Raw genomic sequence first — 15,002 nt, forward strand, 5'->3', positions numbered from 1 at the left:
AACTGCCAGAAGTACAAGCTGGGTTTTGAAGAGGTAGAGGAACTAGAGATCAAATTACCAAGATTCGCAGGATTATGGAGAAAGCAAGAGAGTACCAGAAAAATATCTACTTCTGTTTCATTGACTATGCTAAAGCCTTTGATTGTGTGGATCACAACAAACTATGACAAGTCCTTAAAGAGATGGGAGTACCAGACCACCTCACATGTCTCTTGAGAAACCTGTATAAGGGTCAAGAAGTGACAGTTAGAACAGGATATAGAGCAACTGATTGGTTGGATCAGGCCAGTGGCCTATCCAGTCCGTCACACAGTAGCCAAAAATACCAAGTGCTATCAGGAGGTCCACCAGTGGGGCCAGTACACTAAAAGCCCTCCCACTGTTGCCCCCCCCCCCAAACACCAAGAATACAGAGCACCACTTTCCCAAGACTGAGAGTTCCTATCTATACCTTGTGGCTAATAGCCACTGATAGACCTCCGCTCTATATGTTTATCCAATTCCCTCTTGAAGCCCTCCATGCTTGTAGCCACCACCACCTCCTGTGGCAGTGAATTCCATGTGTTAATCACTTTTTGGGTGAAGAAGTACTTCTTTTTATCTGTTCTAACCCAACTGCTCAGCAGTTTCATCGAGTGCCCACGTGTTTTTGTATTGTGAGAAAGGGAGAAAAGTACTTCTTTCTCTACCTGCTCTATCCTGTGCATAATCTTATAAACTTCAATCATGTAGCCCCCTCAGCCGTCGTTTCTCCAAGCTAAAGAGCCCCAAGTGCTTTAACCTTTCTTCACAGGGAAAGTGTTCCAACCCTTTTATCATTCTAGTTGCCCTTTTCTGCACTTTTTCTGATGCTAAATCCTTTCTGAGGTGTGGTGACCAGAATTGCACACAGTATTCCACAGTCAGACCATCGATTTATACAGGGGCATTATGATACTGGCTGATTTGTTTTCAGTTTCCTTCCTAAGAACCCCCCAGCACAGTGTTGGCCTTTTTTATTGCAGTCGCACACTATCTCGACATTTTCATTGAGTTACCTACTACGACTCCAAAATCTCTTCCTTGGTTAGTCTCTGCCAGTTCGGACCCCCATCAATGTGTATTTATAGTTAGGATTTTTGGCCCCAATGTGTATCACTTTGCACTTGTCCACACTGAACCCCATTTGCCACATTTTTTTATAGCCCCCGAAGGGGATTTTTTAATTTTTTTATAATACTACAAACTGCAACAGAAAATGGGAGGGGGGACTACATTTATGGGATAAAAGAAAGATACCCATTACTAACTAAAAACCCAAGGGAGGAGATCTTCTAATCAGCTTAAACAAACATCAAGTCGTAATCCCACTGATCTCTTTACAAACTGAGTCAAGTATAACATTAACTTTTTCATTCTTAAAATTAACTGTCATTAAGAAATACCCCCAAATCATCTCATTTCAAAGTCTTTCAAAGGCACCATTCAGAGTCCTTCAGCCTTCACTTCTCCTTACTCTGTCTCTTCCGCAGTTTATAAGGACTTTTAGGAGCTACTGCCCCTTTCTCTGAAAGAGAGTTCTTTCCGGAAGAATCCGAGTCCAGCTCACCGTTGGACTTGCTGTCCTCCCCTTCTTTTTCTTCCTCCTTTGGCCCTCCCAACTGGACTCTTAAAAATTCCCGAGCTTTCAGAACAGAGTCAATCTTTTCTTTTTTATCCATAATTTTGAAGGTGACACCTTCTGGAGTTAGCCATCTATATCCAATTGAATTTGTCTGAAGAAAAAGAATATGATCTTTATATTTCTTTCTCCTTTGTCTTATTTCAAATTGAATGTCTTTTAGAACTCTGATGACATTCTCCCCAACTTTCAGGGGTACTCCAGATACTGCTTTCAGGATTGCATCCCTCACATGCTTCTTCGAGAATCTTACAACAATTTCCCCAGGCAGATTGTTTTTCTTTATATATCCTGAATATGACCTGAAGGCCACATCCATATTGCTTATCAATGATTCCACCTTCATCTGTGTCACTGGGGCCAATATTTCACTCATCATTTCCTTCAGATTCTCTCCCTTAGTCTCTGGCATGCCCTGGAAGCGAAGAATCATATTAGCCTTTTCCATTTGTAGTTGCAGCAATTTATCTTCTGTGGAGACTTACTTCTTTTCCTATCGTTTTACTATTTCTTCACCTTTTAGGCAGTGGCATTCACTTCTTTCACCTTCTCAGCTGTTTGATTCATCATTTTCAAAGTCTCATTTATCTGGGTTTGCTGAGCGGTGATACATTGAGTCATTTTAGACATCTGTTCCTTGAAGTTATTCAGCTGGTCCATTAGGGGGCGCATGGATTCTGCCAAAGCCAGCTCGTTGGTTTCGTCCAGTTTCGGGCTCTCCATCACTTTCGATTTCAACAACTTCTCCTTTTCCATCCTCTTCCTCGCCATGTTTCTCAATTTGTTTACTTTCACAAGTTTTTAAAAAGTCTCTGAATGTGCGCTTAAATGCTCAAACACACCTTGGCAAGTAACCATTTTGGCCGTTTTTTTCTTCCGCTCCCCCCCTCATTCACTCAAAAGTTCATGCACATGGGAGGCGTCCCTCCCCCGCTTGCCTTAAACTCTGCTGCGTAAGTTAGGGTAGGGAGCTTTCTTTTTTCTTTAAACACCACTTAAATGACTCACGTTCAAAATCAGTCCTCAGACCTCGTGTACATTCTCTTTTTGACCGCTCGATCTCCTGCGCTTGCCTCGGCCAGCGTTGCTTAAGTCCGTTCGGTCTCTCAGCATGGAGAACTGTCAGAATGGAGAGGCACTTCAATTCTCTAGCATTCCACCATCGAAGAGGCAACCTGTCAGACGTTCTATGGCCAGAGTCCCTTCAACCGGGTCACTGGGGGAGTGATGAGCCTGCGCACCCTCTCCTTCAGGTGCAGCGCAGCTTCACCCCCGGGAGGTCCAGGAGGTGAGTCTGCTCTAGTGCACCGCCATCACCGGAAGTCGACCCTATTTGCCACATTGACGCCCACTCGCCCATCCTTGACAAATCGCTTTGGTGTGCCTCACAATCCTTCCTGGTTTTCATCACTCTGAACAATTTTGTGTTATCTGCAAATTTAGCCACTTCACTGCTTACTCCCAACTCCAAATCATTAATGAACAAGTTAAAAAGCATTGGGCCCAGTACTGATCCCTGCAGTACCCCACTGCTTACCACCCTCCACTGTGAACATTTCCCATTTATACTCACTGTCTGTTTTCTATTAATTAGCCAGTTTTTTGATCCACAATAGGGCTTGTCCTTTTTTCCCATGACTATTGATCTTATTTAGGAGACTCTGATGAGGGTCTTTATCATCCGTCTTTGAAGCTAACTGGATCCAAATGGCTTTCTGATTGCTCACATGGATTTTTCTGTTGTTTCTGTTGTTGTTTCTGTTGTTTTCCGTTGTTTTCCGTTGTTTTGCTTGTTGTTCCTCTGGAATGGGGAAATGACCTGGCAATTGATATTTTACCTCCCAGGCACACTGTCTCTTTCTGTTTCTGTCTTCTGCCAGTGGTGAAGACTTTTTTTGTTTCATTTGGCATTCCCTTAGTGAGCCCAATGATTCCACTAATGACTCCCTCAGTGATCCCTAACCTAATGATCCATTGCTTACCAGTGTTTCAATTACTGCATTTATGTTTTATATATATATGTAAACTCCAGTGTTCCCTCTAAGCTGAGTTAGTGTGAGCTAGCTCACATTTTTTTAGCCTCTGGCTCACACATTTTTGTCTTAGCTCAGGAAGGTTGGCTCCAGAGCAAACCAATTTATGCAGTAGCCAATAGCTCACAAAGTAGAATTATTGCTCACAAGACTCCACAGCTTAGAGGGAGCATTATTCTGTTTTTTTTGTTCTAATGATGAGTGCTGGGTGGCAGGACTTGGTTTTAATGGTTTTATGTATGTTTAAATTATTAGCTGCCTTGGTGGCCCTTACAAGAAAGTTAGAGTCCAATGGCACCTTAAAGACCAACAAATTTTTATTCAAGATGTGAGCTTTCATGTGTATGTACACTTCATCAGACAATGAAATGGAATTACCAACTTGTAAGGGCAGAAAGGCAGAATACAAATAATAACCAAAAAATTGTAAGCGTTCGTGTGCTGGTGGGTTAATTTATATTGCATTCTTTAAGACTTTGTTATTATTACTGAGATTAAAAATTTGATTAACAGAGAGAGAACATGTTGAAAAGGCATGGGTGAGAGTTGTTCATCTCAGTGATTTAAAATGATGTTTTTATAGGGTATCAAATAATTTGATGATTTTTTAAAGTGTCTTAATGTCAGCTGCAATATGAACTTAAAGAGTTCCAAACCATATTTATACTATTTCCCAGAGGGTTTTTGTGTGTGCGGATACTTATTTCTGCCAACAGAGGGCTCACTCTCTCCCTCACAGCTCTTTCTACACTCTCAAGGTCTTTCCTGGGTTTGTAGAAAAATCCAAAAAGTGAAAAAAACCAAACCTCAGGGAAGGTTGTTCCCCCCAAAACCTTTTGAAATGACCTCTGCAGGGATCTAACTCCAGGCATCAACAGTGAGAGATTAGAACATTGGCGGCGGGGTGGGGGGGGAGAGGCTTCTAACTAGCTCTGTCAGTAAAAGGGTGGGGGAAGGGCCCTTTCCAGGCCTCTTTTGGCCTTTGAGGGAGGGAGGGAGGGAGCCTTGAGGTCAGGTATGACAAGGTTGCCAGTGCCAGGCTGGGGAATCCCTAGAGGTTTTGTGGTAGACTCTCTGAAGGGCAGGATTTGGAGAAGGGAGAGGCCTCAGCTGGGTATAATGCCACAGAGTCCACCCTCCAAAGCAGCCATTTTCTCCATGGAAATAGATCTCTGTGCTGTCTGGAGTTCACTCTCCAGGGCCCACTTGGAGGTTGCCAACCCTAGGCCTGGCAGCGGTCTAGGGTTGCCAGGTCCCCCCTGGGCACTGGCAGGGGATGGGGGGGGTAAGGTTGACCAATCCAGGCTGGGGAACTCCTGGAGATTTAGGGGTGGACCCTGGGGAGGACAGGGACCTCAGTGGGGTACAATGCCCTAGAGTCCACCCTCCAAAGCATCCATTTTCTCCAGTGGAAGTTATATCAGTAGTCTGGAGCAGGAATTCCAGGGGATCCCCAGGTCCCACCTGGAGGCTGGCATTCCTAGGCAGCACCCTCTGGGTGACTTGATACCACCTGATTTGCATGACTCAACTAGGCCCGGCTGCTTGCTGCTGTTCATCAGCAGCCACCCTATGAAAGCCAGTGTGATGCAGCAGTTAGAGCTTCAGAATAGGATCTGCAGGACCTAGGTTCAGATCCCCATCTTGTGGTGGAAGCTGAGTGGGTGATTTTGGACCAGTCACATACTTTCAATCTAACCAACCTCACAGGGTTGTTGTGCAGATAAAAAAGAGGTGAGAATAATGTAAGCTGCTTTGGTCCCCACTGTGGAGAAATACTGTAATTTTCCTAGGTAGAGGCTGTGGGGGAGGGTGGTGGTGACGGAAAGCTGAAGAAAGATAAAGGCAGATAAATGCAGGTTGGCTGTTGAGTGGGAAGAAAATAGGGTTGCCAACTCCAGGTTGGGAAATTCCTGGACATTTGAGGGGTTGAGCCTGGGGAGGGTGGGGTTTGAGGAGGGGAGGAACTTCAAACAGGTATAATGTCATAGACTCCACCCTCCAAACCAGTCATTTCCTCCATGAGAACTGCCCTTGCCAGCCTCTGGGTGAGGGCTAGAGACCACCAAGAATTACAACTGTTGTCCAGGTGACAGAGATCAGTTTCCCTGAATAAAATGGCTGCTTTGGAGGGTTGAGTCTATGGCAACATACCCTACTGAGGCTGCTTGCCTCCCCAAGCCTCACTGTCCCAAGGCTCCACCCCCAGAAGCGAGAAAGAGTATGAGACAGATAGGAGTAAAGGGAACGAAGCAAAGGTGTGAGGAGTGGAATGACCACCCACAAGTTTCTTGTGGGTCTCCACTTGTATTCATCAGAATAGTGATACTCATTCATTGGCTCAGGAAGTTGACACATCACTTCTGGATCTTCTCAGCAGTGTTGCCCAATGTGGCATCCATCCCCTATTCCAGGGAAGTAGGCAAGGCCACTACACAGTAGGGCTTGAGGTTGACAGATGGTTTGCACTTTGAAACAGCTGCTATCAGAGGAACTGGAGGGCAGGTTAACTTCCTGAACCATGGGCCTTGTGCCAGGGGAGGAAGTAGAGCCCATCCTCTCAACATCCCCTCTTTTAAGCAGCTTCTGTACTCTCATCTCAGCAACCAGGCAGCAACTGGAAGCAAGCCACAGAGAAAAGAGAGTATAAACACCATTGTCTCCATAATAGCCATCCAGGAAAAGAGCAAGCTGCACACAATGGGATGGTAGTGGTTTTCCTCCATAGCAAGCTGGCTCTCCACCTGGCACCTTGGTAATCTCACTCTCTTCCCTGAGCTACTGTTCCTCACACTGAAGAGAGAGAGCAGGAAGACATAGAAGGACTACTTCCCCTCACTTCAGGTAGACAGGGGCTAGCTAAGGTTCAGTAGCAGAGAGGAGAGACAACCCTACATGCATGGTAATTTAAAAGGTTGTAGATATGTATTTAACAAGTGAGAACCCATAAGGACTTGTGGGAGGCATCTCACTTCCCTCTCTCCCACTATTTCCTCTTTCCCTTTCCTGCTTCCTTTTCTCCTTCTAGGGTTGCCAACCTCCAGGTGGGGCCTAGAGTTCTCCTGGAATCACAATAGATCTCTGAACCACATAGATTAGTTCCCCTTAGGGTTGCCAGATCAAGGTTGGGAAATCCCTGGAGATTTGGGGGTGGTGTAATGTGTGATTTTTATAGGGTATGGGAACACAAGGCTATGAAAAGAGCATTTTATTTCATTCTAACACTTGCAATTAAGACTTTGAAAGAAGATTACAAATTCAAGGCATCATGGCTTAATAGCTTTTTATTTCTCTTATGAGTCTACACTGAAGAAAGTAATAATTTTAAAACAGATGAAAGAAGCATCCCATGGTGTCTCTAGTGTGGTGTGGTGGTGAAGAGTGGGAGACTTTAATCTGGAGAACCGGGTTTGATTTCTCACTCTTCCACGTGAAGCCTGCTAGGTGACTTTGGGCCAGTCACAGTTCTCAGAACTCTCTCAGCCCCACCTACTTCACAAGGTGTCTGTTGTGGGGAGATAAAAGGAATGTGATTGTAAACTGCTTTGAGATGCCTTAATGTAGAGAAAAGCAGGGTATAAATCCTGCTCTTCTTCTTCCAAAGAAAAATAGTCCTTTTATCTCTGATTTCAGTCAGTTGGGTTTTGCCAGAACTTAAACCAGTTTTAGTTGGATTGGCAAATGTCTGAATTATAGTGCAGAACTACTGTACACTTTAAAATGATGAAAAGAAAATGTAGAAGTCTTACACAATTCTTGATCTGGTTGTATATTTTATTTCCTGAAGGTTCACTGGCCTTTGATGCATCTGCAAAATTCTGCAAAAATAATTTAGTTAGTCTTTCCAATGCAAGAAGTGTACAGTATAGTTGATATTGGTCGAGTCTGTTCTATGAGGTGTAGAGCAGTTGGTCATCTATCACACAGAAATTTCCTTTCTGCCAGGATTCACTTCAGTTATTTAATATGATTACAGGACAAAGATTGATTTCCATGAATATACACAGCTACCTTCTGTTGAGTCATTCTGTTGATCCATCTAGATCAATATTATCAAACTGAGTGGCAGTAGCTCTCCCAGTCCTCAAGCAGATCATTTCCAACTCTTATGCCTCATGTGCTTGTAACATATGATGTTAGGGATTGAACCTGGAATTTACTGTGTGCAGTGCTTACCACTAAACTATAATCTCTTATTAGCTTCTGCTTGTATTGTGCTGCAGAAATTAGGGGAAATGGCTTATTGTTCTTTTAGTAGTTTATGGTTTAACTCAGAATCCTGGACAAAGAAAAAAAAATGTCCACCTGGATGCAAAAAGCATGTGTCAAATGAAAAGGATGTGTCAAATGAAAGTTGCCTGTGATTCTTCAACAATATGAAGTGGTCAGGGAACTGCTTCCAACACTTCCTGTGTGTAGTCTAGGCACTGTGGTTATCTGCAATAAGTAGTTTTCCATTTCTTCTGCAGTGAGAATTTTTCCACTCTACTCTTTCACAAGACACAATGGCTTAAAGTATATATAAATCAGTCGTAGCTGGTAAATTAAGTTCAGAGCAATCTACAGCATGTTACATTAAGCAACATATTAATAATACTTATAAGAATAACCGGTTAATTGCCTACATTTGTTTTTTAATACAACATCTACTTTGTTTTGTTTACTATGACATATTTTATAATATTTTATTTTAAATGCAGGTGAACCAAGGAAATTTGACCCAAAGTTCAGAGGACCTATTCACAACAGGTAAATATTTTCATTTAATATATTTATCTGCAATATTTTTCTGCAAATACAGAGGAAAGGATGTACAAAATCATGTGAATTTTGATTTGTTTTCATGCTGTATTTCTTGTGGTTAGAAGATGACAAAGGTTCTCTCTTGACTTATGACAAAAAAATATAAGGAACATTGGGAGCCTGGGCTCATGCTTGTGCTGTAGGGATTTACTGACAAAATGGCATATCTATGCATAGGTCTCTGTCTCCACATTTAGGAGTTTTTTGTGAAGTTCAGCCATTATGTAATGAAGATGTCAGCTCCTACTTCACATTTTGGCAGTTGCTGGTGATATATGACAGCTGAGATCATTGTGGTAAAAATGTATACTGCTTACAATTGGGAAATGCATGGTGAAGAATTTTGGTAGCAATGAAGCTCATTTCAGAACCAAGATCTGGGTATATTAACTAAGATATATTTATCTAAAATAGGTAACAGAACATGGAGGTGGACCCATAATGAAAATATAGTTGTGTCTAAGTGACTTGTCATTTCAAGTACAATATCAAGTAATAGCTATGCCACTCCACTCTCAGTGGAGTCAGGCACCGGCAATCTAAATTAAATAGACTTTCTATTTACCTTGAAGAACAAACAGTACACCAACAATGCAGTCCTAAACAGCATACGCCCTTGAGCTCAATGGCCTTAAATGGGTGTATGTCTGCTTGGTATCACACTGCAGCTAGATAGATAGATAGATAGATAGATAGATAGATAGATAGATAGATAGATAGATAGATAGATAGATAGATAGATAGATAGATAGATAGATCGATAGATAGATAGATAGATAGATAGATAGATAGATGCAGTGTGATACCAAGCAGACATACACACATCTAATTTTATATATATATAAAAATCATTTTATAAAATAGGACAAGTCATGCCCCATAGGAGGAAAACATATCTGCTAAGGTTTTCTGGAATTAATAATGGCCAATTTCCATTTTACAGTCCTCATGCTAACACATCAAAAACATTATAAACAAAAATAGGTTCTTAGAATTACTTAGTATTCTTTGTAAATGTACCCTTTGACCATTTCTTTTGTTGTTGTTCAGTCGCATAGTTGAGTCTAACTCTTCGCGACCCCATGGACCAGATCACGCCAGGCCTTCCTGTCTTCCACCGTCCTCTGAATTTTGCTCAATTTCATGTTTGTTGCATCTATGACACTGTCTAACCATCTCATCCTTTGCCGACCCCGTCTTCTTTGACCTTCAATCTTTCCCAGCATCAGTGTCTTCTCCAGTGAGTGCTCCCTTCTCATTTGGTGGCCAAAGTATTTGAGCTTCAGTTTCATTATCTAGCCTTCCAGGGAACAGTCAGGGTTGATTTCTTTTAGGATTGACTGATTTGATCTTCTTGCAGTCCAAGGGACTCTCAAAAGTCTTCTCCAGCACCATAGTTCAAAAGAATCTATTCTTCGGCGCTCGGCCTTCCTTATAGTCCAACTCTTGCAGCCATACATGACTACTGGGAATACCATTGCTTTGACCATGCGGACTTTTGTTGGCAGGGTGATGTCTCTACTTTTTATCATGCTGTTTAGGTTCGCCATTGCTTTCCTCCCAAGGATCAGGCATCTTTTAATTTCATAGCTGCTGTCACAGTCTGCGGTGATCTGGGATCCCAGGAACGTGAAGTCTGTCACTACTTCCACAACTTCCCCTTCTATTTGCCAAGGAGTGATTGGGCCGGATGCCATGATCTTAGTTTTTTGATGTTGAGCTTCAAGCCCACTTTTGTGCTCTCCTCTTTTACCCTGAACAAGAGGCTCTTTAGGTCCTCTTCACTTTCTGCCATCAGAGTGGTATCATCTGCATATCTGAGATTGTTGATCTTTTTCCCAGCAATCTTAATTCCATTTCTGCACACATGCAAACTGCTGCATTGGCATTCTTAAATCACTGATATTTGTAAAACTTTCCAAACAACTTCTGGCTGCTCCAGGAGTAGCTCCAAATTTACTGCCCCATTACCCTTCCATTTCTGCATCTACTTTTCCTGCAATTTTTCCCCCTTCGGGTATTAACTCACAGTTTTCAACTGTGGAATTCCCGAAACGGAATTTTGTTTCCCACCACCCTTTTGTGATGTCAGCATCGTGTGTACATCCTGCCTTTGCCCCCAAGTCCTCCAAACAACAGACTTTTTTAAAGCATCATTTTTATTGTGTTACGATGCTAATATTTTTTAAGTTAATAATATCACTGTGTTATAATGCAGGGACAAAATGAGCAGTGCGGTTTAATGTAGCTTTCTCCATGTAATTACCTGTCCAGGAAGTTCCTTTCCTTTCCTTTTTTCCCCGTGTCGTTAAGTTTTGTTGCCTCACCCTTGTATACTCACTTCATTCCCCCCCTTCTCTTCCCCTATAGCTCTCAGTGTTTTTTTTGATGATAATTCAGTCTTGTAAACATCTAAAAATAATGGAATTATATTGATATGATAATCATGGAAACTCAACATGTGCAGTTTCCATTTAGTGTGCTTCATACTTATTGAATAACACTTTTCTGAAATGGTGTGTCCAGTTTAACGATTGCAAATGGAATACTAGTTTTATTAGGATTTTGTGGGAATATTTGTCAGCCATTTTGTTAGTTGTCAGCTAAGGAGGAATGGGGAACCTTTGAAATGGCAGCAACCATGCTGTTTCTATGACACATTCAGCCTTTCTTTTTACAATGTTATGATGTTATAACATTACTGCACATTTACCCCAAAAATGAGGTTCTGTTGCTGAGGAGGTACATTACAATACATTTAGATGCTACATAATTATTGAATAAAACTGATATGAAGTGATGTATCCCGTTCCACAATCACCGGCCATGCGGACAATACATCCAAACTTTTAAAAATAATGTTATGATGTTATAACATTACTGCACATGCATAAAAAAAGGAGTTTCCATCGCTGAGGAAGTACATGACAACACATTTAGCATGCTTCATAATTATTGAATAACACTATTACAAATGGTTGTATCCAGTTCCATGATAGCCAGCCATGGCGGTAATCATGCTGTTCCCCGTGATATATCTGGCTTATTTAAAACAATGTTATGATGTTATAATGTACTGCACATGCACAAAAAAGGATGTTTCATTGCTGACAAAGTACATGACGACCCAGCCACACAACCCCTTTTCAGAGAAAAATGCGGAAAACATGGGGAAGGCTGAATCTGAATCTTAAAAAAAAAATCCCTGAAATAAATGCCCTTTTGAGGAAGGGGTGCTGTGAAGGTGGAGCATCAGCTGGCGGTTCAACTCGCTGAGAAACAGTGGCACAACACTGAGGTGCGGAAAAGGTCTAAGTCTAGTCAAAATGATTTCTTATACTACTGGCAATAAAATCCTATGTTGAGTTGCTCTAGTTCAAGCCCATTGACCACAGTGGATTTAAACTTACATAAGGGTGCACTGTAAGAATACAAAAATTAGGTAATACACAATCATATCGGACTCTCTCTTAACTATAATGAAATACAATGTACCTGAACAGTTGTAAAGCTTTGAAATTGGGAAAGCCAGAAGACTATTACAAGGTCTGCACTTTATCCTATAGCCTTGTCTTGGGGTACTATTTCCATTACATTTAATGGGAATTGAGGATGTTTTTTATCTTACAGAGCCTACATACTGTGTAGAACTTTATTGGCAGCATAATGAAATAATCTTCTGATTTTAGTCTGCTACTTTACACTGTGACACAGTAATTCAAATGTATAGTTACCATGACAATAGCTGCAGATACTGCAGGTATTTGTATTGTGCTCCTAATATGGCCACATCAAATTTCTTAAAGTGGCTACTATACAACTACTATATCATCTAAGCTTGGTGTATTTTATAATGCTCCTGGGAGGAATGCAATATGAAGAGCTAGCATGTTTCCCTGAATTATTTCTCCTTTTGCAGTAATCACATAATTCAGAGCTTCCTTGTCCCCCTTGCATCTCTTCATTGTAAACCTGGAGCATTTGTCCTTCATACATATTTCCAAGCTTGATTTTTGAATATATGACAGCAGTGCCCTATGATAAATAATGTGTTCATTATTTCAGACATTGACCAATATATTTTTCTTTCTAAGTTCCGAGAAATGTGTTGTGTTCGCTGCTAGCATTAGTTACTAACTAGGAAGAAGGCTTGCCGCCACCGTAAATGCAACGGGTGCTAGCATGGCCGGGCGGTGGGCCCAGCCCCCCCCACGAAGGCCCCCCCACCTGTTGCATTTGGAGGGTGAGGCAGGCGGCCCTGACAGGGCAGGGCAGGTGGCTAAAACTGGCTGTCAGCCCACGGGCTCACTCGGCTTCCCGCAGCCGTGGGGAAGGCAAGGAAGCCGGCTCTGTGAGGGAAGGGGAGGGGGGTGTAAACTACCTCTCCCTCCAGTGGCTTGCTCGGCTTCCCCAGAGCCACAGGGAGGGTGAGCAAGCTGGTGCCGACAGGGAAGGGGAGGCAGTTCCAACCGCCTCTCCTCGCACGGTCCTGCGCAACTTCCCCACGGGCATCTCCCCCCTCCCTGAGCTGACTCTGGAGGCACAACCAGGGCAGTGAGGGCGGGAGCAGTGCAGGGAAGGGCGCCGGTGGCCGAAGACCCCCCGAAGGGCTCATGGGTTTATTGGGCAGGCTGCGGCGAGCTCAGTGGGGACACTGCACCAGGCCAGTGATGCCGGGGGTGGAGGGAGCATTGGTGGAGGCGCCCCCCCCAAGCAGGGCCCGCGGCCTCCCTGGACCAGGCCACAATGGCCCAGGGAAGCATGGCCTGGCTCTCTCTCCCCGTCAGCGAGCTCGGCGGGGGCACAGTGCCAGGCCAGCGACACCGGGGGTGGAGGGAGCATCAGCGGAGGCAGCCCCCCCAAGCAGGGCTAGGCCACGGCGGCACAGGGAAGCCAGTTTGGTGTAGTGGTTAAGTGCACGGACTCTAATCTGGGAGAAACAGGTTTGATTCCCCACTCCACCACTTGCACCTGGCTGGATGACCTTGGGCAAGCCTTAATTCTGATAAGAGCTGTCCTTGAAAAAGAGCAGTTTCTGTCAAGAGCTCTCTCAGCCCCACCTACCTCACAGGGTGTCTGTTGTGGGGAGGGGAAGGGAAAGGAGTTTGTAAGCCACTTTGAGACACCTTTGGGTAGTGAAGGGCGGGGTATAAATCCAATCTCTTCGTCTTCTTCTTCTTCTCTGTGCTCCCATCACCAAGTTCTGTCGGGGCGTGGCGCCAAGCCAGTGATGTCGGGGCACAGGGAGCGTCGGGGTGACGGTGATCGCTGCGGCGGTGGCAGGAATGGGAAGCCTCAAGCTGCCAGCGTGTCCATGGCGTCCAGTGGCTCGGTGCACACTGCGGGTGAGAGGCTGGGCTGCGGCTCTGTAGGCGGGACTGAGTCACCGCAGCAACAGATGTTTCCAGTGGCTAGTTCAGGTGGCCAACTGATTTTGGCGCGCATGAATCCTGTCACTCCATAGGACAGAAGCCACCCCAAAATGCTTTTATTATATAGGAGAGGTAGTGTTTCTTATCTCAGCCTTCTTGATGTGCACTGCTGACATACTGTGAAACAAATGTAAGAAGGGTTGTGCCCATTTCCTTTTCATGCCCCTGAGTCTACCTTTGTAGATGTAAACCATAAATGATATTCTGTATATTTCTAAACATGGAGGTGATGGGGGAAATGTTTGGTTAAAAATTAAAATTAAAAAATGACATATAGTAATCTGCTTTTGTGTTTGAGGCTACTTGTCCATTTGCTTATTCTAGGGTGTAAATATACAAACACAAAAGTAGATTCCTGTATATTTTTAGTGGGTTGTGTTTTACAGTTTGTAATGGGGGAGTGAGGTTAAGTCTGTCTGAAATGCCTACCATAACAGTAAGTTTTGCCTCCAGGCCTAGCACTTGTCTATTCATGAGTATCTTTTGTTTTACTAGCACATGTGTGAAAAATCTAACACATTTAGACCTAAAATGCAGTGTCAGTTTTCAAATTTTATGTGAGATATTAATCAAACAGTTTGATTTTTCATTCATATATACTATGCAAACAAGATGCTGCATATTGATATTCAGTGGTGGCTTCAGGATAGAATGGTGGTGATGGGGACATTGGTGTTACATCACTTCCAGGAAAAACCCAAAAGTGATATCAGTCTACTCTAGGAATTGCTTGAAACTCTATGATTTTACTGGGAAATGATATAATGCTGTCAACCAACAGCAATTTTTGAAAACTTTCCCCCCCATGGGAGCTGGGGGTAGGAGATCCCTGTCCCCAGCAGGAACCTGGTTGCCCTGTAGAATAGGCATTTGATGTAGCTAGGGTAGGTTGATTGACCAGCCTAGATTGATCTTTTTGATCACAAAACATAGATTTATTTTTCCTATGAGATTTACCACATCTCTCATTTCAGGGATAGGCAGCACTATTAATTTGTTATAAAAATAGACTCAGCAAGGAGAGATGTTATTGAATTTCTCATAAACATCATGTTTATAGGGAAAAAATAATCC

General features: G+C 43.2%; 1 protein-coding gene across 1 annotated transcript in view; it reads left to right on the forward strand.

Annotated features, from left to right (window-relative positions):
- The window catches only part of SLC44A5 (solute carrier family 44 member 5), a 212,903-nt gene that overhangs the window by 27,111 nt on the left and 170,790 nt on the right, over positions 1-15,002 (forward strand). The window contains exon 2 of the mRNA XM_015414270.1: positions 8,394-8,442. Coding sequence (XP_015269756.1) covers positions 8,394-8,442 — 49 coding nt within the window. The remainder of the gene's footprint in view (positions 1-8,393; positions 8,443-15,002) is intronic.

The sequence above is a fragment of the Gekko japonicus genome, unplaced genomic scaffold, assembly GCF_001447785.1.
Source record: "Gekko japonicus isolate JY-2015 unplaced genomic scaffold, Gekko_japonicus_V1.1 scaffold30, whole genome shotgun sequence".
In the NCBI taxonomy this organism is placed as follows: domain Eukaryota; kingdom Metazoa; phylum Chordata; class Lepidosauria; order Squamata; family Gekkonidae; genus Gekko; species Gekko japonicus.